Genomic DNA, 25,833 nt, shown 5'->3' with positions numbered 1-25,833 from the left:
TGGTTCACGTCTCCATGGCAACAGCAGAGCCTCTGAGATCAGAGTGCTGTGATGTTGAGGATGTGACCACCATGAGAGCTCATTGTAGACACATTTTGAACAATAGTTTGAGATCCGTTTGAAGCTGACTGTCTTTACCGCGGTGTCCAAAGGCTGCTCTGTCCTCCGTTTCTTCTTCTTCGTCTTTTTCTCCTGTCCCATTAGCTCCACATCTGCTCCCATGAAGGCGCTGCGATGTCCTCATTACTGCGGGACGACCCCATTCGGGCTCCACTTTCTCGTCCGTCTTGCTGTAATGAGGGAAGACAGGCCTTCGACAGGCACTCGTGGCTTTTCCTTTATTGGACTCCGAGAGTTGCGGAGGCAGATATGGAAGTTTCTGCCGCTGTGTAGGAGAATAAGTCCTCACTGAGCTCCTTTTGAAGTCCTGCAAGTAGTTCAAATTGACCCAGATGATGTGTGAATCTGCGGGTGCACGGGTCAATTCTGAGAGTTTGCATTAAAAATATTTCCTGGCGTCACTGACATTTACACTCATGCTCACACAAACAAACGCGCTGTTTATGGTTTAAACTACAGGACATGGGTTGATCTTGGTGTCCTTACTCTCATAGTCTCAACCTCTCTGTATTGTTAATTGTTTCTGGATAATACACTCCACACAAGCACAGTCCTATAGCTGAAGAGGATTATATATGAACCCACAAACCTGACCACCGTCCTCAAACACACACACACTATACATCCTTTTGATATGAGGAGCTTTGCAGAGCTAAACCAGTTTATTTCTTACAAATCTCTCTTCCAATTCGCTCTAGGGATGGTAATGTTTGGTCCATCCCTTCACTATAGACTGGAATATCTGTTCGTAAAGGGATTCCCATGTAATTTGGTACAGATATCCCCAGGGGATGAATCCTAGTTACCTCCTGACGTTTTCTGTGTGGTTTTAGTGACATGTCATTTTTACATTGTGACCATGTTAGCTCAGACCGGTTGCTTGCTTCAAGAGGCGTTTCGTTGCATTTTTTTTTTTTTTGGTAGGAATTACGAGATCTCCCACTTTCTGAGTTCTCTGGAACGCACCGTAGTTCAGGGTTTGTGTCTAAAGTCCAAGCACGGCACATTATGTGTGTTTTACAAGTGCGCACATGCGTATGTGTGTGACAGGGTGACGGTGAAGAGTGCCAGAGAGCACTGTATCTCATCTTCTGGACAAGTCCTTAATCTGTGTGACCCAGCAAGGGATTATGGGGGGTTCTGAGAGTAAAATGTGACTTGAAACTCGCCTGATAAAACAGTTTAGAGTTTGTGGGACGTTTATTTATCTTTTTTTGGAACAAGTTAGGACTTTTTTTTTTATCCTGCAGATCATATAACAAAATTTGGATTATGCCATTCCCTCTTTCCTCTTCATCCTCATTATATGAACTCACGTTGTTCGATAGGGGCAACACAATTTAAAGCCCTATAGCAAATACATTTGTTAATTTAAATTTCACATGACAAGGTAGTTGATCAGCGTCGGAGTTAAAGCAAAGATCACTTAAGGTCACAGTCTTTGTACATCATGTTGTGTATCCAGACTGAAACAGGATTTAAAAGAAAAAAATTGTGTTTTTTGAATACATTTCATGAATGTGTTTCAATTCCTGGTTCTATATTTAGTGCATTGGATTATAATAATTTTAATATCAGGAAATGGTTTGTTTTAATGTGATGATGACTTATGATGACTAGAAAAAAAAAATCAGTGTTCAGTATATAGCACAGACTGTTTCTAGTGATGTTTCATAGAGACTTTAGTTCATGTATGCGGTGGATCAGGTTTCTTCTAAACCATTCATGTGTCGTAAAGTCAGTTTGATGGGAGGCCTTCTTTGATTCACCAGCATATGGTACAGATGGGTGTTCATTTCAGCCCTCGGGGTAAATGGATCCACTAAATGTCACGAATGTCGTTTTAGCTGTTTGGGTGTCTTGATGTTTGGTTGAATGAAAACATCAGGGGCCGGTGGGGTCACCTCTGTCTGCGATGTCGGGTGGGTGAGGGGGTAGACTGTTCTGTGGGCTGAGCGTCATTGTCTGAATAAGGGCCACGTGGGCCCAAATTAAAACCCCATTTAAGAGGATTCGGGACAGATGGTGTCCTATTGTTTGAGGATGTGTTTATTATTAGAAAATGGGGTGAATAATGGAAAATGACCCCCTCCTTCCCCTTCCTCCCTTCTCTGAATAAACACACCACACCCATGTTTTAGCATTCAAGGATTCAGGGACTCACCTTGCTTGGTCTTTCATTGGGTTGTGGGCTCAACCAATCAGGAGGCAAACAAAAAGGATCCTGTCTTAAGTAAAGCATGACACATGGCTGTTTAGCAGTTAAGAAGCTCTGATTGGTCAAAGGTGATCCAATCAAACATCAGATCGATCTAAGTGGAGCTTAATATAACCAAGGAAAACAACTTTGGATGGCTAAACAAGTGTATTAACAACAAAGAGAAACATGTGACACACAAAAATAGCATGTAAGCACCCTCCGTACCCAAATTTGTTGTTTGGAGTTAATTGGATGCTTAAAAGAGGTAAATGATGTGTTGTTGTTTGTTTCATTCTCAGATTGAAATTGGTGCAGACCAGTTTGGTGAGACAGAAAACTAAAAACCACAGTCGAGCCTGTCCGACCTTGCCTAGATTCTCAGTTACATTTTACAGTTACACTCTCTCGCAGCACACTACATCTTCCTCTCTTTCTCTTTCTCCTCTTCCCTCCTCTCCCTCCTTCCTCTCTGGTTCTCTCTCAACTCACCAGATGGAGAGGGGGCGGTGTGTGTGTGTGTGTGTGTGTGTGTGTGTGTGTGTGTGTGTGTGTGTGTGTGTGGTTGTACGTGTGTGTATTCGTCCATGCATGGCTACCCATGAGTTTGCATATTTACATCTCTTGCACATTTTGTTCTTGTATCCTCCTCTGCTCCACTGAGGCCTGAGAAGAAAACCACAGACACAGGAAACCACTGATGGGGTAGCATGACAGGATTTCAAAGGATATGAAGGCAATCGTGTCTCATCAACAGAGAGATTTGGAAAGTATTTCATACCATGAGCGTAATTTTCTCCACAGTTAAGGGTGATTTGAGGTGCCGGAAAACGTTATCTGCCATCTTTTGAGGGACACTAATCCGCATGAGCGAAATAAATCCAATCTGTCTTTGCATTTCTGAAACTGGATTGTTAATATACATTGAGAGACGGTGCTAAGCTTTAACTGGGCGAAGGAGAGAGAAGGGGGTGGGAGGGAGGGTGTGTACGAGAGAAAGAGAGAGAGAGAGAGAGAGAGAGCGAGCATCAAGTTACCAGGAGAGGCTCCACCATCCACACACTGTAAGGTACAAGTGCAAAGCACAAGGAGACCATATTCCTCTAAAATAATGGATGGGACAAAGCCGGCCATGGAGTCCAACGCAGAGGAGACTCAGGACGAGGGACAGGAGAGTAAAGGTACGCTCAATCAGTCGCTGACATTTGCACGTTTTTAGCCATTTTCTTAGGAGACAATTGCGTCTGCGCCAGCCTGAGCGGTTTAACCTACTTGCAATGGCTTCTCGCCTGAGCGCGACACAATAGCGGTGCTGTTTTGTTTTGTTCTTTGGCCTCTCACCTGTCTGAAGGCGATTCGGGAGGCATATAACGGTCCCTCTGCTGCAGGTGACCGAGATTATTCCCACAGTTTCGAGCGCAATTTGACGATCGCTGTGGTATTTTATGCCTCCAAAGGGATTTGAAGGCTGATGGAGGAGAATAAGGGGGTGGGCGGGTTGGTGGGTAAAGGAAGGTGCTTGGTCTGGTTTTATGGGGCATGTATTAACGCCAATTTGCTTTTGCGTTGCTGCACCATCATGAGCTCATTTCTGCGTAATAAGCGGATGATAAATCGGCGGCTGTATGCTGCGCTCTCTGTGCATTGTTTTCTGCCAGGTGGATCCTCCCGCTGCGATTTTTATCGGCGATTCCCACCGAGGCTTTAGTGTCTGATCTGTCAGGAGCGTGATTAATCGACGGCGCTGCGATGTACGACGACTTTGTCTCGTATGAGCACAGTAATCAGCTCCATTAGCGGAGCTGGAAGGCTCAAAAAGAAACTATCAGCGGTGCACTTGACGCAGAGAGATGGCTGTGTCCATCAGTTGCATCCCCACCGCTCAGACATGGTAACGGAGCCTTTGTGGGGTGCATATATTCAATATTTGATTTTCAAATGCTCTTTTTTTATACGAGGTGAGGCTGCAACAAACACCCTTTAAATCTCACTTTGAATTCACACAAATGCTCTCCACGCCCTTAAATCCCAAATATCAGGTGCTTTCGCAAAATGCATGCAAAATATTAAAATATAAAGGTGCAAAGATCACGTCTAATATCAAAGACTGTCGTGAAATTAGACAATTTCTCCACAAATCATTGTCAAACTGTTGCTCACCCTGAATCTGCGTGTTGTGTAGGCGTGTCTGTGGGCGCTGAAGGACTCGACGCCCATACAGAGTGGATGGCACCGATTTGTTTTCATTGTGGCTTGGTAGTAAAATCACATCCTTCAGTTTGGGGCACAGAAGTGTTGTCAGGAACTCTGACCACAGGCTGTTTATTGTGGCCATCTTGTTTGTGGACCTGCTTAAATATGAATGCACAGTTTTAATTGAATGAAAAATTCACGATTGTGTCTAGCATTGGTGTTTTAAAGATGGAAAATTATGATGACGGGGGTCACATACTTTGTCTTTTTATTTACAACTACATTAGTCCACGGTAGTGTTGTGGCTGATCTGGCATGCTGCCTTTATGTCCTGTTGGCTATCAGAGAGCAGGATAGCATGTCAGAGTGCAGACCTGGAGGGCTTTACACACCTCACTGCACCATCCACTGTTTTCTGCCCCATTCCCTTTTGTTCTGCAGATTTCTTTCACTTTCGTGTGTCTAGATATGTACAAATAGAAATATATATTTTTAAAGTGATATTTAGCTTCAAATGGAGTCAAATGTCCCTATTTTAGAAGCAAATAGGGACATTTTGAGCTTCAGTGGTACAAAATGTTAGACAATGTTCCTGTTTTGGAAGGAACGAGGAGTTCAGTTTATGCTCCTGCACCTGAAGCTTTGGATATTGCATTTTTTAGTCTGATTTTGTGACTCCAAAAAGCCAGTAGCAGCACCCTTTTCTCTTTAAAACATCCTTCGTTGCAGCTCAACTTGGACTCTGCCCCAGTGATTTTGCTGGGTCACAGTATGTGTATGACGTAAGGGGCAGAAGAGTAGGGTGTCCCTCAACAGTGATGTTTTAAAAAAAACATTACATCATCCTCTCCTGAGGCATGTTGTTACGCACAGACCAGTGTCCAATGACAGGCTTTACCATCCAACTTCAATTGACAGAGTGGGCGAGCTTGTTTGAAGACCCCTGAGGACAGTTGAGCAGGAGGACGGACATATTTATTGTCAGCAATTAACCTTCTAAGTTCCTTAATCACCAACATTGTGGAAATGATCATGATGTTTTTATTAAATTCAGCCTCTGCAGCCCAGACTGTTGTGCTCCAGGTGTGATGTTGCGCAACCGAATCCACCTACTCCAGCAACCCAAAATAGACTGGATTGGAGGATGGCCTATTTGTCGGTGTAATCATTTGTGTGTGCCTTTGACATCTGGAATGTGACCATAAGCTTGTAGCATCCATTAAGAAGCTGAAGATTTACAGTGGGGGCAAGAAGGCGAGAGCTGTCATGTAAGGAGCTTGTGTCGGCGGGTGCCAGCGCTTTTGATTCAGAAAGCACATGTATGAAGTTTGAAGTAAACACTACATTTTACAAAATCCTAACTCTCAGACATATTACAATCTAACATTGAAAATTGTTTAGTATACTCTGCAATCTTACAAGTCCAGGGTCAGTTTTAGATAAGAGGGAAATGTCAAAAATCAACACAAACCAGATGCATTTCATCCATAACTGACAAAAATAAAAGACCATGTGTTTGTTATAAAACTCAAGTCTCCATCTCTGCTTATTCTTGTTCAGATCTAAATGTCTTGCAGGTGTTTACGCCATCTGTAAGTTCTGAGGGCATTTTAAACCCAGAGCAATACGTGTGATATTTGTGCTAATATCAGCTTACTGCAGATACTATCAGTTTTGGCACTAAAAGTAACAAGAAATTGCAGCATTAAAATGACGCAAACAATTATTTGTCCTCTTTTGAGTGTTTAAAATGTTGTTTTTCAACTACCTGATTGGAAAAATCGATCAGTCTCGACTGAACTCCTTAACTTTATTTTACCATAAAGGAATAGTGTATTCAATATGACACTGAAGTTACTGTTAGCCTAGTTTAGTATTTCAACTGGAAACATGAGGATACAGCTACCTGTCATGTTATAGCTAAACAGTAACTGAGACTCGTTAAAATACATATGATTTTAGACCACATAAGATTATTTTGGATTATTTATCTTCACATCATGCACCAGCATCAAATTAATTTTCGATTGTTCCCTATAATCTCTAATCTGTATGTGCGTCGAGGTAGTCGGTGCTCAGGAGTCGGATAACGAGACATCAACAGCGCTCTCTGAGGTATCGGATTTCATTAGTGTGAGGCAGTTTGATTGGAGGAAGCATGCGTCTCCTGTGAGGTTTTTGTTTTTACCTTTAATGTTTCTCTATGAGGCAGCTCCGACTGCTTCAAAATGGCCCTGAGTGCATTTCTACTTGTTGTGTCTGTCCTTCCCTTTATTGTGAATGATTGGCCTGTTCACACACACCTTCTTTCCCTCCCTGTGTGTGTGTGTGTGAGATCGCTCTTACATAATGCAGCACTGGCTCGCCGTCCTTGGTTATAGTGTTTAGATCAGAACCGTAAGAGATTACATCATCGTCTGGAGGGGTGCAGGTTTTGTTGAATTTTCTGCATGGCAGGGCAAAGCTGCTGTAGCCTCTCATGCACACAGAAAGTTCATCCCAATTAGAGCTCCAAGTTCTATTTTTCCTCAATAAAATATGCGACCTTTGACCTGAGCACGGATGGATTTTAAGATTGAGTGGGGAAGAGTTAATACAAGCTGTTGTAAGTCAAATGGCCTGCACTTATATTGCTTTATCAGCTTAGTGATATCAAAGTTGTCATACGAGGTGGATGTTGGCTACAGGGAGCAACTTGGGGCACAGTGTCCTTTCCAAAGACACTATGACACCTGGGCAGGAATAACTGGGAATTGAACCAGCAACCTTATGATTAGTAGGCAGCCTGCTTTTCAATCTGAGTCACATTTTATTATTCTATTATGCTACCCTGGGCTCTGGGAACATGTGCTGGCTGTGTCCTCAAATTTTAAACAAATTAATCCAGAAATGAAAATTAAATTGCAGCCCAAAACTCGCCTGCCTAAAACTCCTCATGAGTTACACAAAGGTTACAAGAGGAGAAACTGGTGTGGTTTTCTGATAACATCCAGGCCAGTGTCGGCAGCTCAGTCCAGCTGAGCCCAGGCTGAGGCCTTGAACCTAAAGGCCAACCCCTGTTTGAATGATCATCAGTCAGGCAAGGCGACAGGAGAGGAGCTGGACTGCTCTCCCTGTTGGGGCTGAATTTTGGTTACTGGACAGGTTCCTTTCCCTGCTTTCTTGACTTTATATCCATAAATTCACATTTCTTTTATTCCTTTTTTCACGATTTATGTTGTCAAAAATATGTCAGTAGATATTAGATGGTGACCAGCAGTGATTTCTGCTCCTTTTCTTTTGAATGAACTTGTTGCTCGTATTCAGAATTGTTCTGCCTTGTAATCCACTTTGCAGACCAAAGCAAAGCACCGCAGCCACAAACAAATCCTAAGAAGCTTCCTCTCCACAGCCAAGAAGGAGTGACAGTTTGCAGAAAGCCACTCATTATTCAGCTCTTCCATGTGTCTAATAACTTAAGGTTAGAAAACTGGTGCATTCATCACTTAGCCTGCACACATTTATCCACAGCAGCTTTGATAACAGACTAATCCTGCAGGTTTTTAACGATTTATGTTGACGTGTCTAATCTGGACCATAATAAATGTCCATTGTTTTAAATGAGCCAAACTTAACAACCCGACCTCTTACCAAAACCACAGAATTAGATCTTTGCCAAAACAATACATACGACTGTTGGAGAGCGCCAGCAACAGGTCAACCAGACCTTCGTTGTCATGGTAACACTAATAAAAACCTGGTTAACGTGAAATAGTCACGGTTTGGTTAGGTTAAGGAAAAGATTTAGGAAAAGATTTGTCTGGGTTAAAGTATGTACGCAAGTTATTTAAGTTACATATGGTAAGTTCTCCATCTTTATACTATATCACGTCACTTCCTCCTTTGCTCTAGTTGTAATTATCAAAGCTACGAGAGGTTGCAATAAACGTCGATGTAGCTGTTATTAAGCTGCTTGCGGCCGTGTTTTAGGAACGAAAAGTGTGAACGCAAGTGTCACTTGCTTTATTTGACAGTTCGGGGTCTCAAAATGTTCAACATGGTGAAATATGAGTCACCAAATGAGTTGCATAATCTTTATCTGAGGTAGCTGGTTTAACCAAACACAACCGCAAACTTCAAACTTCCCCCACACAAAAACACATCTACTCTAATGGATGGACTCTCCTCTATTTGAATTAGTCTCCTGCTTGACTTTGTTACAAATAAAACACCTCTTACGTAGGCTGAATCTCTCTCTCCAATTTTCTCTCTTTATGGCAGAAAAAAAGGCTCCCACACACCAGATTGATGCTCGAAAAAATACTCTACAAATACAGTGCTTTGCAATTACATCTTCATGAGGTAATTCTCACCATATATCAACTTCACTTGCTTAAAATCAGGTTTAAAAACCAGATGAGGCCCTTTTGTTGGTTTGGTTTCCAAGAGACAAAAACATCAAGGTGAGCACAAGTGACTCTGATTATATATCAGAGGCTTCAACAGGCCTTTTTCTGTCTGTTCAGGTCTCCAACTTAATGAACAACCAGATCAGATGTGAATGTATTTAGAAGTACAAGTTGGGTCTAACAAAAAAACACTTCAACTGAGGGTCAAACCAGACGAGTTTTTCTCTGCTTTCAGTTTGAGTTTGCATGGAGGGAATCCAAAAAGCACAAAAAAGAAAATCCGATTTCTTTCTCACATCTTGTGACAAAAACATTGACTCCACTCATAATTCTGTTTTTGCATGCTCTCAAAACTGCTCTGACAAATCTGCCCCCATATTCTCTCAGATCTCGACTGTGCAGATTAATTGATTTGTTACTGATAAATTGCCGCAGTCATCCTTTGTTTGCCTCCCTGTCTTTTTCCTGGTTCTCCTTACCCCCTTCCCTCCCACACCCCTCGCCAATCTTCCTCTCGCCCCCGAGGCGTGTGAGGTTGTGAGAGCATGTGAAAGCCGTCACACAGAGGGAGGCTCATGTGTTCCTCATTTGAAGCCATTTGCCCAAAGCATGCTGTCAGCCTCCATCTGGATATGTGCATGTGCATGTGCATGTGCTTGTGTTGTGTGTGTGTGTCGGTGTGCGCTTGTATTTGTTTACGTGTCAATGACCAGAAGTGGTTGAGGGGAATGTCTGTGTCAGGGCTTTGCTTGCACTAAAGTAAAAGCTCTATTTTTGTGTGCACACATGTGGGCGAGACCGTGCCGTTCACCATCGTGCTCATATTCAGTCCTCTCAGTCCGACTCTGTGGTCACATTTATATTTATATGTCCTTTCTTCTCAGCGTACGTGCACAAAACAAGCAGTATTTAGAAAAGGCCTTCCTCTTAATTGTCTCCATGAAAACTAGCAGAATTGGGGAGAAGTCTTTAAATATAGCTTTTTTTTGCAGTAAAATAAGAGCAAATATTGTTATTTTGATATAAAAGAAGTTGATCTGAAACAGTCGATTGGTCACCAGAAAGAAAATCAACAGCAATTTTGGAATGAATTCAACTTTAAACCTGTAAGAGGATGAAAGTGATAATTTCTCGACCACAGCTGCCATGCAAGGTGCTCGCCTGGCATCAGGAGCAACTTGCCCAAGGACACTTTGGCATGTAGACAGGAAGACCCAGGGTTCAAACCGATGACCTTATGATTAGTGAGCAACCTGCTCCATCTGAACCACAGCAGCCCAAAACATGATCCGAAATTGAAAACCCGGGTTTTGGACAGTTGGTATATCACAAAACAAGACATTTGAAGGTCTTTGAGAAATTGTTGCAGGATTTAGTTTACAATCATCTCATGATTTACAAACAAAATAATCAGGCTCCAAATCAGCCACTGATGAAAAAATCTGAACATCAATTGGTAATGAATATAATTGTGCAGAGAGAAGCAACAGATTTCTACAACTTGGAAGCAAAACGGTTATCTAAACGCATCCTCCAACAATGTTTGAACCGCAGTCTGCATGCAGTGGGTATGAATAGCAGCAAGTGGCAGGTTGGCGCAGCATGCCTTGTTCCTGAGTGATGCCAACCTCCTCTGGCCTTCCTCCATCACCCACTGATGCCCAATCTGCTCCTCTCATCCACGGCCCATAAAACGCCTGATGCCGATTAGCACTTGTCATCATTAGCCATGGCTGACATCGATAAAATGACTTGCCTGAATGATGTGGAGGTCATTCTGTGTCACAAGTTTCAGGCCGGGGTCTGTTTTTGTCCCGCTTATTATTTACATTCAACAGATAAAGCTTTCCAAAAATTCCTCTTTTTGGAGCCCATTCGGTTAATTCCTTCATTTTGATATCTTATTTTCTATTTGCTTAATTTTTTGATGACCAACGAGAGACGCAACTATGTGGAGTCAGCTTTCATAGAAAGTGCCCTTGTGTTACAGTAAATGAGACTCATATTCAAAAGTTCATGCTTGGTTGGGCCTTTGCGCCGCGCACACACACACACACACACACACACACACTCGCACGCACACTTTTCAGCAAGCCCCTGAGGCTGCTGGAAAGTGTATCTCCATAATCACGTCAGGGGGAGGAGGGGTGGAGCAGAGGCGAAGGGGGCCAGGGGAGGGCCACCGACTTCTTTGACATCTCAGGGAAAGTGACATTAGCCAAGTTGGTTGCGTAACCGCTGAGCCATTCAGTTCGATGGCACGGCACTTCTGGCCACAGGGGCCATTTTACATTTTGGTAGAACAAGATTCTAACTAATAGCTGCGCTGAGCCGGCAGACGGCGGCTCGGGACAGGTGAATAGAAGATGACACGCAACAGAGAGCGGCTCAGAGAGTTTTCACACCGAGTAAGCGGTCAGAGGACGATTTCTGCCATCAGGTTTTTGATCTAATCACTGCACCCTAAAGCCAGGTGCTTTTAAATGAATTCTTATAGAGCTCTGCTGTTAATTGTACTTGCCTCATTATACCAAATAGCCCCCGAGGAACACAGCTTTCTTGCATCATATTGTGTGATAATATACTCCAAATGACACGACTGCCTGAAGATAAAAAGGTTCTTGAACTTCTTATTTTTACTTGCTTGTTATCTTTGCTTTTGTCCTGCACAGGCTAGAAGTGTCAGTTAGACATGCTGATTCAGATGCAAACAAGCTGATCGTAATTTGCACCAGATGTACAGTTTGTGTGTTTATGTACATCTGTATGTGTTTTGTACAGCTCTTGCGTGTGCCCCATCTGTGTAAGCATTTTTGGTTTCACAGGGTAGGTGTGTTTGATGTGCATTTTAGGACTCTGGTTCCTCTCCCAGGGTTTAGCTCAGCCTGGCCACAGAAAGACAGTTAGAGGGAACCAAAGTCCCGCAGATTAGTGGGATAAAAGTATTGATCACCAGGCGCCGAGAACGGGATTTGAGAGCCGCGCAGTCCATCAAGCTCAGCTACGCGTGGCTACGTGTTGACCTTGTGGCCTTCATAATGCTGCATAAACAGCGAAGGGTTTCTCACAAACAGAAGATTAGGGTCAGTTATGTACCGTGGGAAAACAAGAAAAAAAAAAAAAGGATTCAGGCTGGCTTACCTAGCACAGAGTATACTGTGTCCTCAATGACAATTACTGAAAAAATAATGTGTTGCTTGTGAGAAGGATGTGTGCCGGGATGAAGAAAGGTTGTTGTTAGGGCTTATTTTTAAGTCCGCTTTTTTACTTTTGCACACATAACTGTGGTGATTAACTTCTGAGTGCGGGCAAAATTCAGGCCTTGTGCCTGAATGTGTCACGGATAGACAATGGGAACCGAAGCTGCTGCTGCTGCTGCTGCTGTGCTTTCAGGACAAGCTGTGCCGTCCATTTGGGCTCAGAGAATTTCTCAGGGCCATTTTACACTCACATTTTATACACAAAATGATTAACATATTAACGGAGAACATTATTGGCAGATCATGGTAGTTGCGGCCTATCAGCGTTGCCAACTTTGTGCAATGAGAGATTATTGCCAATATAAATAATCTGACTGAACCGCTGGCTCGCTTACAACCAGGCTGATTATCCAGCTGCTAATGTTTCTTTCTTATTGTGGTGACGTAGCTCCGTTCCCAGATTTTTAAAATCACTTTCATTGAAGCGGAGATATCCGCGAGTCTTCTGGCAATTTGCAGCTCAATCAAGTGCATCTTAGTTTGTGGACCAAGACATGAGGCAAAGTACTTAAATCAACGCAGGCCAGGTGTACAAAAGTCATTGTACAATTGCTTAAATAAGATTTTGGATCTATTGGATCCTGAGTCCAAGGGTGGGAGTTACAAAGATAAAAGTACAAGAAGGATAAATTTCAGTCAGATGTGACAAATTAGAGGAAACGTGACAAATTTAGTTCTTAGTGAATACTTTGGTGTAAGAAATGTAAAACAAAAAAATTGGCTGAAACAACAGAAATTAAATCCAAAGTCGTAAAAAAAACTATAATGATGGTTTAATGACATACAGCCTTGGTTTTAGCTTCATGATGTGGTTTTCATTTTCTCTTTTGCTTTTTTGAGGTAGCGCTCATAAAAGCTTTGAGGAGCATTTTATCCCTCTGCTCAAGTGGAAAGACGGAAAGCTCCCATGCTGAAGTTGCGAGTTTGTGTGTTGTTGTGGCTTCAGCCTGCTGCCATCAAACAGATGGGGCTTCTTTTTCCATCTGAACTAGAGGAGACGCAGCCGTCCATCACCCTCCCGTCGCTTTTTTTTTATTCACGTTCCCACACCTTTCCTTTCTCAGCCTCTCGGCCTCTCTCCGAGGTTTCTCCTCAACTCTTATGGGAGTCTACCCATAATGCACTCGGAGGAAATTGCCCCATAATGAATACTGCACTTCTAAATTTGAACACAGCCACAGGCAGGGACCAGATCGGCCACTGAAATATTCACAAAGCTTTATTAACGCTGTTATTCCTGGCAGATGCACTGTGCGCGCTAACAGTTGGCAATAATCATGCCGAGCCACTGGGTGGTACAGTTTATGGCAAATCATTAAGTATCAGGACAGTCGATGTAATCCCTCCCCAAGTCCCAGTTTATATTTAAAGCTGCTTCAAAAATCGATGAAACCCAAAAAATATAGCGCATAAATTAAGGCAATGTTATCTAAATATGCATGTGCTGCTATCAAAAGAGAATACGAAGGTTTTACTGTCCGTGTTACTTTTTAATTTGATCTTTATTTTGCAGTGCATGCTGTAGTTATTTCGATTTCAAATGCTACAACTTCAAACCGAGTGACAAGTGTGACAGTGAAGTTTGTTCGGCGTCATGCATGTGAGGGATAATTTCGTGGCAAACACCGTTCACGTTGTGTCGTGGGTGTCAGGTGATTGACAGGAAGCGCAGCATAATCACAAAGGATGTCAGAAGTTGGTGACAGATTCTGTCTCCAACCACTTCTATCATGTGCCAGGCCTCATTTATCCAGTCAAAGAGCCTCAATCCCTCTCTTGTCCAAGAAGACTTGGGGTTGAATACGATGGAAAAGAAGAGAAAAATCAAATGAAGGTTTTGTATTTACTCCACGGAAGATGGTTTTTAGACTTTACAAAAGTGCTCTGCAGGAGTTACAGGAGTTACGATTATTTTATTATTTACTTCCAGCCTCTGAACATAAAGCGGATATCGATGTTGTGTCACCAAGTGGGCAAAGAAACAAACAAGGGTTTAATCACATCCCGGTGAAAATGAGCTTGATTTACTGCATCATACATGATGACATGGGACAGATAAATACTTTTGGTTGGAATCAGTGAGCTCTTAAAGTGAAGGAGACTTCGGAGGAATCAAATCTTAATGTTTCTAGCAGCTACTGAGAATACAAGCAAAGCAACTTCACTGTCAATAATCCATGAATTTCTGACAAAACCGCCTCTTTATATATATAAATATCTCTTTGACCCAATTCCTAAACCCTGAGCAGAGGAATATGGCTAGACATATTTGCATCTCCTTTCCTTCCGTTCTTCTCGTCATCAGCTCGGTTGCTTTTATAAATCCTGTGGCTTGTTTGTTATTTCTGGTTCCACTTCCAGACCGCTGTCATCATTTAGCACCGATGTTTGGGTTTTGACCGAGGTCATATCAGTGTGTGTGTGTGTGTGTGTGAAGAGTAAAGCAGCTGCGAAGGACTACCCTACCGCTGAACTGGGTCGTGGTTAACGCGTTGCTATGGCAACTGCCATTTGCCGGCCCCGGGGCCAAGAACTGCTTTTCACTTACACTTCTCGCGTTCGTCATCGTTCGCTCTGCCTCCCTCTTCACCTTCTTGTCTTTTTCGTCTTCCCTTTGTGCCTCTGCTTGCCTTCTAGTCCGTCTTGCACGTTTGTCTTCTCCATTCACCTCTGCTTTTCTTTTCCTCTCTCAAACTCCTCACTTATGCCGCCTTTCTTTGTCATTTTCCTCCGTCTGTCTGTTGTCTTGCTTTTGTTAACTGTTAGCCTCAAATTGAAATCCTAATTTAAGCAGGGGAACATTTTCTTGTTTTGTCCTGCAGGCCGCGGCAGCTCTTTTGGAGGGAGAACAAGCGTTAACAGCAGGGATGTTAATCCTTAATTGCAGCTCTTGTCTGTCAAATTATTTGTTTTTCTGTCGCTTGACAAAATTAACAGAAAGTCCCCAATCTTTTCTTCTTCCTTACTGGCGAGCCGCCTTCACAGGCAGCCCGAGAAACGCTCCCACAAAACTGATGCAACGTCCTCGGTCTGAGATTGTCGAGATGATATATGTTACAGCATCGTAACGGGAGCGTAACATATTGTCTCAGCGATTAACTCCAGCTGGCTCACTGTAAGTACAACGTGGGCATGCAGTCGTATTTCAAAGAGAGCGCGGAGGAGAAGACAAGCAGGGCGAAGGCAGAAGCAGAGGTGGCGAGATGCAGCGAGGTATAAAACGAGAGATGGGCCAGCCTCGGTGTGTCACCTAAATTCTACTCTAATGAATAGTCCATTGATTTCCATTAGGGCCGGCTTGAGCCGACCACTCCGGCCTGTCTGTTTCCCATTAGCGCACTATTAAACTGAAGCTGACAAACAGTCATAGCCGGAGGCGGACCGGATGGCGGGGCCTGCTCAGTGCTTAAAAGAAACCTGTGAACTTATCCATGAAGCTGCATGGAGCCCAGGAGAGGAGATAGTTCACGGCAGAAATACTAAAAGACTTAAATACCAGTCATGCTGTCTCGGAATTTGTCTTAAATGAACATGTGCAAAAAGCCCTTTTCCAGCCACATCTATGAACAGAGATAAAGATGAAATCACCTGGAAACTCTTGATTTGCATTTGAAAAAGCAGGATTATCACATTGCTCTGACAGGTTTTATTCTCTTCTCTCAATAAAAGAACACTGACCCTCTAAATTACCTGTTGCGACTGACCTTTCACAGCAGGGGTGGAGTGTCAGTGCAGAGCAGCTATTAAACAGTCACTCGGTCGTCGTCGTATCGACCAGCGAGTCCATCGCAGCTTCCCTCCCGAGACCTGGCCTGCTTCTCGGCTCAGGATTTTAAAGCCATGCAGCCTTATCAGCTACACTTCTCCATCAGCCCGCTTCCTTCATTAACATTAATAGGATTTGGATCTATTACGCAACAAGCCTCCGCTGCGTTATGCAATGCGGAGTCTTCATCAAAAGCAGCACATGGAGGATAGCAGATGCATCTCAGAGTTAATGTTGGACTTTTTTATATTTACTCAGATTTAGAGCCTCAACTTTTTAAAACAGTGACTAGTTATCAGAATAAAACTTCAAATGATGAATTCAAAACTATATTATGTCATGGAAACTGGACCAGTGCAGACAAGTTTATATAAATAACCAGCTGTTTGTTAATTATAATTAACAAATGAGGTCTAAAACCATGAGTGCTGTAAAAAGATTTCCGCCATTACAATTGGTGACAAAAGGACTTGCTGATGGTGCTAGTGGAAGAGTGAATGGTCTCGCTGCACTCCTACTGTATATCTTTCTGGCTTCTTCGTATGAGCAAAGCTCAGGATGCAGCGACGGTGCAAAATACTGCTGGGGAGAACTTGTTTTGGTGGAACATTTGTACGTGGGAAGGTGAGCCCTGGCATTAAAATAGCTAAAACCTCAGCTTTTCAGGAAACAGTTTTGCTTATATCTAAATTAATTCATAATTTAAGTCTTTTGTGTACAAATGCTTGAAATTTTTAACGTCTGCAGAATTTACAGGGGTCGAACCAGGTGCACATAATGTGAACACTGAATTTAAAACATAAAGATCACTACATTTAGGCTCTACCATTTACTATTCCCTCTATTGATTACCCTTCTTCGCCTCGGGGCGCTTAATCAATGTGCCCTTTTAAACCCATCAATAAAAAACTGTCCGCAGGCTCGTATCACTACCTGGCCTGGGCAAGTGGTAGATGAGGGGTGTCATTTCAAAATAAAATGACATTTTTTTTTCGTGTTTCAGGCAGGATTTCTGTTCCGTCTGCTTTGGTGGTGAAAACCTTGAGAAAGCCTCGCCTTGTGTCTGGTTTAATTGCTTTATGTGGAAGGATACCAGCTCATGTCATCAGCTGTCAAGAGTCTATTGATTGAAGTTGATGGTGATAAAAGCTGTCGGAGGGTCCCAGCTCCTGCTTGTGTGGATGTTAGAGGGAATTTCATGTTCTCACAGGATCGACTGTCATACACGGTATCTATCATAAAGCGGCATGACTGGCAGTAAGCGTGTTATTCTGTAATGCTCGGCATCACTTTAGAAGTGGAGGCTGTCAGACCAAATCATCTCCGCAGAGCTGCAGGTGCAAGTTACAAACATACACACTGCGGTCAATCAATGCTTTACAAATAGAAATGTTTAGATTCAGCAAACCTCCGAACATGAAATAATGATGCTTCAGATTTTCCAATTGGAGCAGGTTGTCATGGAAACAGCAAAGTGGCACAGACACACAAGACAGTTCATTTGGTCTTTTTTTTCCTTTCTTCCCAGAGTAACTTCCTGCTTTGCTTGAGGAGTTATTTTTAACGGGTGTTATATAAGATGCAACTCCTGTGTGCTCAATACAATGTTATTTTCCTTTTTTGTTTTTTTGTTTTTATCCCTCTGCATCCTTTCGACTGCGAGAGGAGCGATCCCAAGCCCATAACTCATGCAAGAAAGCTTCATTTAATGCCACGGTTAATGGAAAACAAATTTACTAATTCATCATCATCAGTGTGCAGAAACAGCCTGAGCACAAGGGATGATTCTCAATTATTCATCATCATTTTGGAGGGTGTTTTTTTTTAGAATAGAGAGATGTGCTGGAAGAAGATGAAAATATGATTGAAGCGCTGGCAAATTTTAATCTTTTTTCAGCCTCTTTTTTAAAAAAAATCTCTCCTGTCAAGTTCATAAGTTTTTAGCTGCACCGACATCCTAAACATATGAAGCACACCATTAAATCTTATTCTCGCTTTCTCCTGAATGAGTAACAGCCTCTTACAGCAAAGGCATCTTCAGCTTCGCTTCAGTGTCACTTTGATTCCCCAGAAAATGAGTGGAGTAATTTAATTTGAAATAATTTTGATTAGATCAATCTGGTTATAAGAAGATAAAAAAAAAACCCCTCTATGGACGAATGGGAGCTGTTTCTACATGGTAGGAAGCGAGAATGTAGCGCAGCTTACATGTTAGATTCAGCACTCCCAGCTGAGCTCAAAGTTAACACACTTTTACAGTGAATGATGCTACGATTAGCCGCTCGACATGCCTGACAGGAAGAGGTGTTCGGCTCTGAGAGACGAGCAGAACGCTCTTGAAGCATGCATGCTTGATTCAGCCCCGGCAGTGCAGACATCCACGCAGGTTTCTGCACGACTAAAAATCAAACAGCAGTGGACAAATAAGGCCGTCGAGTGTTGCACCGAGTGTCATCAGCAGCGGCAACCGAGTCACTCTGAGACGTCACATTGCAGCAGTCTGCTCTCTTTGGTGTTGCTTGTTTGAGCGTACATTCGGCTTGCAATTTTGCCATTTGAGTGTTTTCAAATCTGACCTACATTGTCTGTTGCAGCCTCCTCAAAACCTTTTTAGCCTTTAGCTGTCTTGCAGCCAAGTACAACACGGAAAGGTGAATTGAATCTTTGTCTCCCCCTGCAGGATGCTTCGAGTGCTGCATCAAGTGTCTGGGCGGGGTGCCCTACGCCTCGCTGGTGGCCACCATCCTGTGCTTCTCAGGCGTGGCTCTGTTCTGCGGCTGCGGCCACGTGGCGCTGACCGGGACCCTGACCATGCTGGAGAACCACTTCTCCAGGGTCTCCGGCGACCACGCCACCCTCACCGTGGTGTAAGTCCTCACTGTTTCCAGTCCAAGTCTCATCATTGAAGCTTTCAGAAAGACTAAAGCACTACCATATGTCCTGATACCAGAGCCTCATCATCTGCAAACCTTTGGAAAAGGGGAATCATTGTTGAGTTCCGGCACCATTTTTCATGGACTGCTATGCTTTCTATTAAAACACTCGTGTGGCCAGAATATACTGGTACTACCCCTGCAGTTATTATATCTGTTCGAGGAGAGCCACCCACATTATCTGCCATGTTTCAGAGCACCTAAATCTAGTAAATGTCTCTTGACTGTGAGAGCACGTCCAGAAAGACTACAAGAGTAGAAGGATGAGGCATCTACAACATTTTATCCATCAAAAAGATTCTTAATAGATATATTTCTGGTGGGTTTTTGTTTAATGGATTCGACTGAGTCATTTTGGCAGAGATTATGCCACTGTAAGTTATTTACTAGAAAGGGGATCAAGTTAAACTTAAAAATGTGAGGTTGTCATAGAGGGGCTGTTTGAAATAAAAATATTAGAAAAATAAAAATAAAAGCTCAATTTAAAATAAAATCAAGACAGTAATCATAATAAGTTCTCGTTCATATTTCTCTAAAGTTAGCAACTATTAGCCCTCATAAAAAAAAAATTTGAGGGTGGTGTTGGAATTTTTACCTTCACCACACCCCCAAAAATTGCATGGGTCCCAAACCCTCACATTAGCTTCTGGCTGCATTTGCATTGTGCAATGTGCAGCCTCAAAAGAATTGATTTTTAATCCTGTTGACACATGTTCATGTTCTTGTCTGTGTCCAGGATCCAGATCTTTCAGTACATCATCTATGGCATTGCTTCCTTCTTCTTTGTCTACGCCATCATCCTGCTGGCTGAGGGCTTCTACACCACCAGCGCCATCAAGAAGGAGCTGCAGAGCGACTTTAAGACCACCGTCTGTGGACGCTGCATCACCGCCTTCGTATGTCGACGCGCACACAAGCAGCTGCTGCAAGTCATCACACCCACTGACCCAGTTAGACTCTAAATAAAAGCTTCCAAATGAGATTTAATCACTTTAATGTGTATTATATGATATTATGGCTTAAAAACTGGCTTAGAAAAGCAAAACAGTCGTTCATTATGCTTGACGAGCCTGGACAAGGGTCATCATGACAAGTGTTGGAAAGGCACATCAGTCGCACACCTCGACTCATTTACGGACACACGCACATTATATTTACACAAACACTCATATTCCCAGGAATATTTTTAGTCTTATTTGTTTTAATGAAACTAAATCTCTCCTTTCGTGTCCCCTTTCTCCTCAGTTCATGTTCCTGACCTATATCCTCTTCCTGGCATTTCTGGCCATCTTCGGCTTTACAGCGATCCCCGTTTTCCTTTTCTTTAACATGTGGACTACTTGCGCTGCCATGAAGTCTCCTGACACCAACATCACCTCTCCCGACTCCATCTGTGTGGACGTCAGGCAGTATGGTCAGTGGCTTTACCTTTTCTTTATATTTACTGAACTGAGTGTGATATTGTATTTTAACTGTGTGCACTGTAGGTTGATTTGCAGGTGAATTAAGATGAATTAAATTACTGGTCTCAAACATGACATCATCATGAGAGATTTAAAGAATCAAGATCTGTTTTTGGAGAACTGAAGGGCAATTTCTCCTTTAGGACCTCTTAAAGCTTGATTTCATTCAAGTAAACCCTTTCAATGAGGCCTGGCAGCCTCCTCACAGTTTCTCAGCCCATTCCCGAGTCCTCAAGGCCAGCCCGCCCTTTATAGTTTTGCTCCAGGTTCTGCACACCTGATCTAGTTAAGGCCGACACATTTTCATTACAGCTGAATTGGATCAGGTGTGCAGGAGCACAACTTGTTGGACAGGAGGGTCCTGATTACTGGGTCGTTTGCAATAAAAATTAAAGAATAATTCCAAATACATTATTAAAAATTCAGATAGTTGCAAAACGGTTATAAGAATCACAAAATCCATGTGAAATACGTTTTGTACGTACACCTATATAAACTGTGATGTAAGCACGATAGCGCTGCACAATCTTGACCACACGTAAAAAATATTTACCAGCGCATTTGTTTACAAAAATACAATGCTTTTTTCTTTTCTTTTTTTTTAAGCCAGTTAAGCTGTTTTTAAAACCACCTTCAAAAACCACATCTTGCACATCTTTGGTGAACGTTGATTTGCAGCTGCAGCTTTAAAACACCTGCTGCGTTACATGTCTTCAAAGTTTAAGAGAAATTCCCCAGATCAAGGCGAGAGGGCTCAAACATGCTGGCTAGCCTCGGCGATGAAAGCTTTTAACTACACATGAAAGAACATACTGGTGCCACTCGCACACTTTCCCACACATTGAAGACTTTACCTGCCGCACGGCAAAATATAGCAAGAAAGCAACATTTTTTTCAAACCACGGTGGGATTAAAAAGGATTTACTCTCACTATAAACATCACATATTCATCTCTGGCTGCTTTAACTGTCATTCATCATAAAGGAAGAGGTCTAAAAATATATTTAGACTGTTCGGAGCGTGATTGGATCTTTGAAAATCCACCTTCCTGCAATATTACAACGCCGTAACACTCTGCTGTGATTGCATATCTGGTTGTCTGTGTGATGGCCTAATGTACAGTATGTGACCTACATTTGAAAGACAGCTGGCCGGCTTACAAAGTAGGATGAGGATCACATATGCTTCATTGGCTGCGTTACTGTATGAGTACGCTGCATGAAATATTAACCCCAATTACCAACACTCGCCAAATTATCTTCAGCAGTTTGGGATCGACGGTTGACGAGCAATCAATCAAAGGATTTTCTTGTTTTGTGCAAAGCATCCCCGTCAGCTAATCTTATTCATGATGGTAATATCGCCGAAAAGAAGAGGACAAGACGAGTCTGGAAGGAAGACTCGACAGTAAAAAGGGATTCAAAATAGTGACCCATATTTTTCCAGCAGCAGCCGCCCTGTTTCCTTTAATCTTTATCTGAGCCTAATTCATAATGCCTTCAATCATACAGTCTCTGGGGAGGAAAAAGCTTCTCGTCTCAAATGAGAGTGTCAGTCCTGTGACGTTTCATCTCTCTGATCTCGCAGGTATTATTTCCTGGAACGCCAACCCGGGAAAAGCCTGCGGAGCCACACTGGGAGACATCTGTAACACCAGCGAGGTGAGAGGACGCTGACCTTTAGCTTTTTTTTGTTGTTTTTTACTCTCACTCTCTGTCTCCTTTTCCTTTCATCTCAAATTCCTCTTTTCCTCCTCAGTTCTACCTTTCCTACCACCTCTACATCGTTGCGCTAGCCGGCGCCGGAGCCACCGTCATCGCATTGGTAAGCTCCTCGTGATTCCGCCGGTAATGTGCCGCTCAAAATATGCACGTTGCCATGGCGTGATTATCTGTTGCCCTGGCAACGCCGCCTCTCTCTCGCAGTATGCCGTTCAACGGGGGTCGAAATCCTGCCCTCCCTCCCTCTGTGCGCGCTCACGGAGGGTCAGCGTTTCACTCTGTGCGGAGGCGGGCGCTTCTGTTGATGCGTCCAGGGAAACAGAGATGCTAAAAATGCAATAAGCACTTCTCCAGATGTTGCACTGGGTCACCTGGAAGCTCTGCTCACTCGGATGTGTTACAGATAACTATTGAGGGGGTAGGGAGAGATGCAGTGCAATATTAGGAAAGAGGTTTGTAACGTTGCTCTGGATGAACATTACATTTATTCATAATGACATAAAATGTCTATCATTTAGCATAATTGTCAGCATGTAATTATGAAGATTTGACACCATAAAACCACTGATTGATACTAATCAGTGGAATCACCTGTAAGCACTGCGTTCAATGCCCCAATCCTATACTGCATTATACTGGAATATTAAACAGGGTTTAAATTTATAGTTTGTTCACCCTGAAAAGGTAACAAACTTAAGTACACTAAACAAAATACAATGCATAAAGAAAAAGTAAAAGTTGTGCCGATTAAATGTCATAAAATGTTATTTTTAGTTTCTTTTAGTAATTAGTTATAATATAAACCTGCTCCCAGCTAGTATGACGTATGGGACATTGTAGTAGTTTGTTTGGGGTCCATTGCTTGTATTGCAATAATGTTATGGAAACTAAAACAACATAATGAAGAGCCTTTACCCACCGGGGGCGTGATGAATAAACGACTTGAGAAATCCTCAAAACGATACAAAAGAAGTTTACTATTTTAGTCGTACTATGAAGGTCCTCCCCTGCACATTATTTCCTATGCTGAAGAAAACACGTTGTTTCTCCTCAGATCCACTACCTGATGATTTTGGCAGCCAACTGGGCCTATCTGAGGAGCGCCGTGTCCACGCACGAGTACCAGGACATCAAGACCAAGGACGACCAGGATCTGGAGGCCGAGGCGCGCTCCAAGGAGGGCCAAAACTCCTCCTCCTACTCATAAGGACAAGAGATCCTCTCCCGCCACCACCCATCTCCTCTCCACACTTCGACTCCCACCCCGCGACACCCACCCCTCGACCCTCCGCTAAAACAAACCACCTCGGTCATGTTTGATAGTTCCCCCTCAACCTCCTGATTCTCCATCCTCTTCCCTTCCACGATGTTTATTGAGGGTTGTGGCCGTGCACTCACACCAGAAGGGGAAGAGAATCGAGGGTCAGGAGAAGCGGCAGGCCCAGACGGAGGCAGATGCTTCAGAACGGGAGAGCTCGCCCGCCGGGGTCGAGCTCAGGTACATTACATCAGTTCAGAAGCGTCTCCTCCCCCGTGCTTTTGGGCGGCGGCTCGTGAACGTGGCCCGGCTGTGATGGCCTCGCGCCCTGAGCCAGCACAGCCTCTCCTAACAGCCTAAAAAAAAAAAAACATTGTTCACTGTCTGCTTCAGCCACAGGGAAGCCAGGCAGCGACCAACTTCCTCCGTTTTTTTTGGTGTTTTATATGCATATATATATGAATATGAATATATTGTGCGAATGTGTATGAATGTTGTTTTTTTTTTTTAATACTCTGAAAAGTATGCCAGGTACTCTTATGATCTTTCTTCTTTACGTTTTTGCGCTCATAGGTTTTCTTCTCCTTTACTTTTTCTCTCCATCTTTAACTTTTTATTGCTAATGCTCGATAAGTTGTTGCACTATTTAAAAAAAAAAAAAAAAAAAAAATGAGGGAGAAAATCCCTTAAAAACACAAACCACCCCGACCCCATCTCTCTCATAGAAATACCTAAAAGAATCTCAATTCATGTGGTATCTCAAGGATTACTGTGCATTTACATGATCAGAGTTTATTTTCCCACCAAGGTACTAACAGTTCATTTAAGACCAGATGGGTAGCAAACTTTCTTTTTAAAGGAATAGTTTTGGGAAATGTGCTTATTTGCTTTCATGTGAGGGGTTAGATGAGGACATTAATAACTCTCTCATGCTGTGAAACAAGATAATAAAGGCCTACTTATAAATAATCTTAGTAAACCAGGTTTGTTTCTTTTAAACAGAGCTAGGTTTAACTTGATTTGTAGTGAAGGCCAATACTTGTGAGAGTGGCATTAATATTGTATTCTAATTCTCAGGAAAAGAAAAAAAAAAAAAAAATCAAACGAGCATCCTTCCCAAAAAATTTCAAACATATTCCTTTAAAGACCTTTATGGTTTTTTGCTACTCTCATCACCAGCGGCAGCAGAAATCAAAGCTAAACCTGCCCGGGTCTTAATACAGACACACACCTCAGGTATCAAACCAAATCTGATTTACACCAGTTTTGTTCTTTTCCAAAGCTTTTCCATTTAAACTCCGACTGGTACTCCTACTGTGTGACTTTCACAGTAAAAACCTGCTCAATCAATTCCTCCTTTTGAGAATCACCTGTAAATAGCCGAATCACCCTAAAAGACCAATTTACACCTCTCCCAACAAAGGGAGGACACAATCAGTGTTTTGCCATGCTCTTCTATAATTTTTTTCCACAAATATATGTAAATGTACCCTTTGAGATATGTGTTTAGCACTCAAATACTAGTTCTGCATTTGATATAATAATTGTAATGTAACATCTTAAATGATATGTCGTGAGAGGGATACAGTGCAGTCATATATGATCGATTGAGGTGCTTGTGACGTATACATTTTAAAATGTGAAAAAAAAAAATATGGAAATTGATTTTTAATGTTTTATCAGTTTTAGGCAGCTGATTTCTTCTTGTGATTCAGTAATAATTATTTTATGGAACACGTTTGTGCTTATTTTTCGATGGCCAGACAAATGAGTGACTCATCAACACGTGAGTTGAGAAAAAAAGAGTCACTTTTCTGTTTTTTTTTGACGCCATGCCTCTCACATGAGCCACAGAGACTGTTTTGGATGTTTACACTCTGAATAAAACAAGTCAGGAATTTTCATACATTAATTTTATAACCAGATATTGTTTAATAATCATGAACTATATTCTATACCGATCATCACTGCTTAGTTCACCCTCAAAAAACAAGACAAATTTTTGAATTTTGATGAGATGAAGCATGTCAGTATCGTCCATGTGTGCAGCTGTCTATTCTGTATAAAAAAGGACTATATTGCCATGTGTGTTATGTTTGATAAATATACGTGCTTTGCCGCCAGGTTGATGTAAAGGCAAACTTCAATTTCCTCTAAGACGATGCGTGTCAGGGTGTTGTTGTTTCCTCGTTATTTGCATGAAGGAGACATGACTGTGTCTTTGCAGTTTTTCAGGTGATGTGTAGTCAATTGTACTGACAACTATGGTAGGCGGTGTTTGCCCCCTTCCTCCCCTCCCACCCACTCTTTTCTAAAGAAAACTCCATTGTACTTTGATGGCATTGTAGTCCCTGTAGGTGTTTCATTATGGTTTTATTTTTTAAGTTGGAAATAGTTCTATGACTCCTATATAGTGCTGATTTTTGTAACCTTCTCTAGTAAAACCGATATTTTTTATTATCGTGACACCGTTGTCTCCTGCCTCTTTCTTGAGTTTGTGATTTTTATGGAAAAGTATTAAAAATCAAAGGGAT

The 25,833-nt window shown here is 42.4% G+C and overlaps 1 protein-coding gene across 1 annotated transcript; it reads left to right on the top strand.

Annotated features, from left to right (window-relative positions):
* Window positions 1–3,317: 3,317 nt before the first annotated feature.
* LOC138206886 (neuronal membrane glycoprotein M6-b-like) lies at window positions 3,318–25,765 on the top strand. Its single transcript, XM_069163724.1, has 7 exons — window positions 3,318–3,498; window positions 18,605–18,791; window positions 19,594–19,753; window positions 20,103–20,271; window positions 21,908–21,981; window positions 22,079–22,144; window positions 23,096–25,765. Exons 1-7 carry the CDS (start codon window positions 3,429–3,431, stop codon window positions 23,246–23,248), a joined length of 879 nt encoding a protein of 292 aa, XP_069019825.1. The 5' UTR covers window positions 3,318–3,428; the 3' UTR covers window positions 23,249–25,765.
* The last annotated feature ends 68 nt before the right edge of the window (window positions 25,766–25,833 follow it).

The sequence above is a fragment of the Embiotoca jacksoni genome, unplaced genomic scaffold, assembly GCF_022577435.1.
Source record: "Embiotoca jacksoni isolate LCO1_2020_lvr unplaced genomic scaffold, fEmbJac1.0.p SCAF_30, whole genome shotgun sequence".
NCBI classification, from domain to species: domain Eukaryota; kingdom Metazoa; phylum Chordata; class Actinopteri; family Embiotocidae; genus Embiotoca; species Embiotoca jacksoni.
Note: the sequence above shows the minus strand (reverse complement) of the source record. Positions and strands in the feature narration are given on the sequence as shown.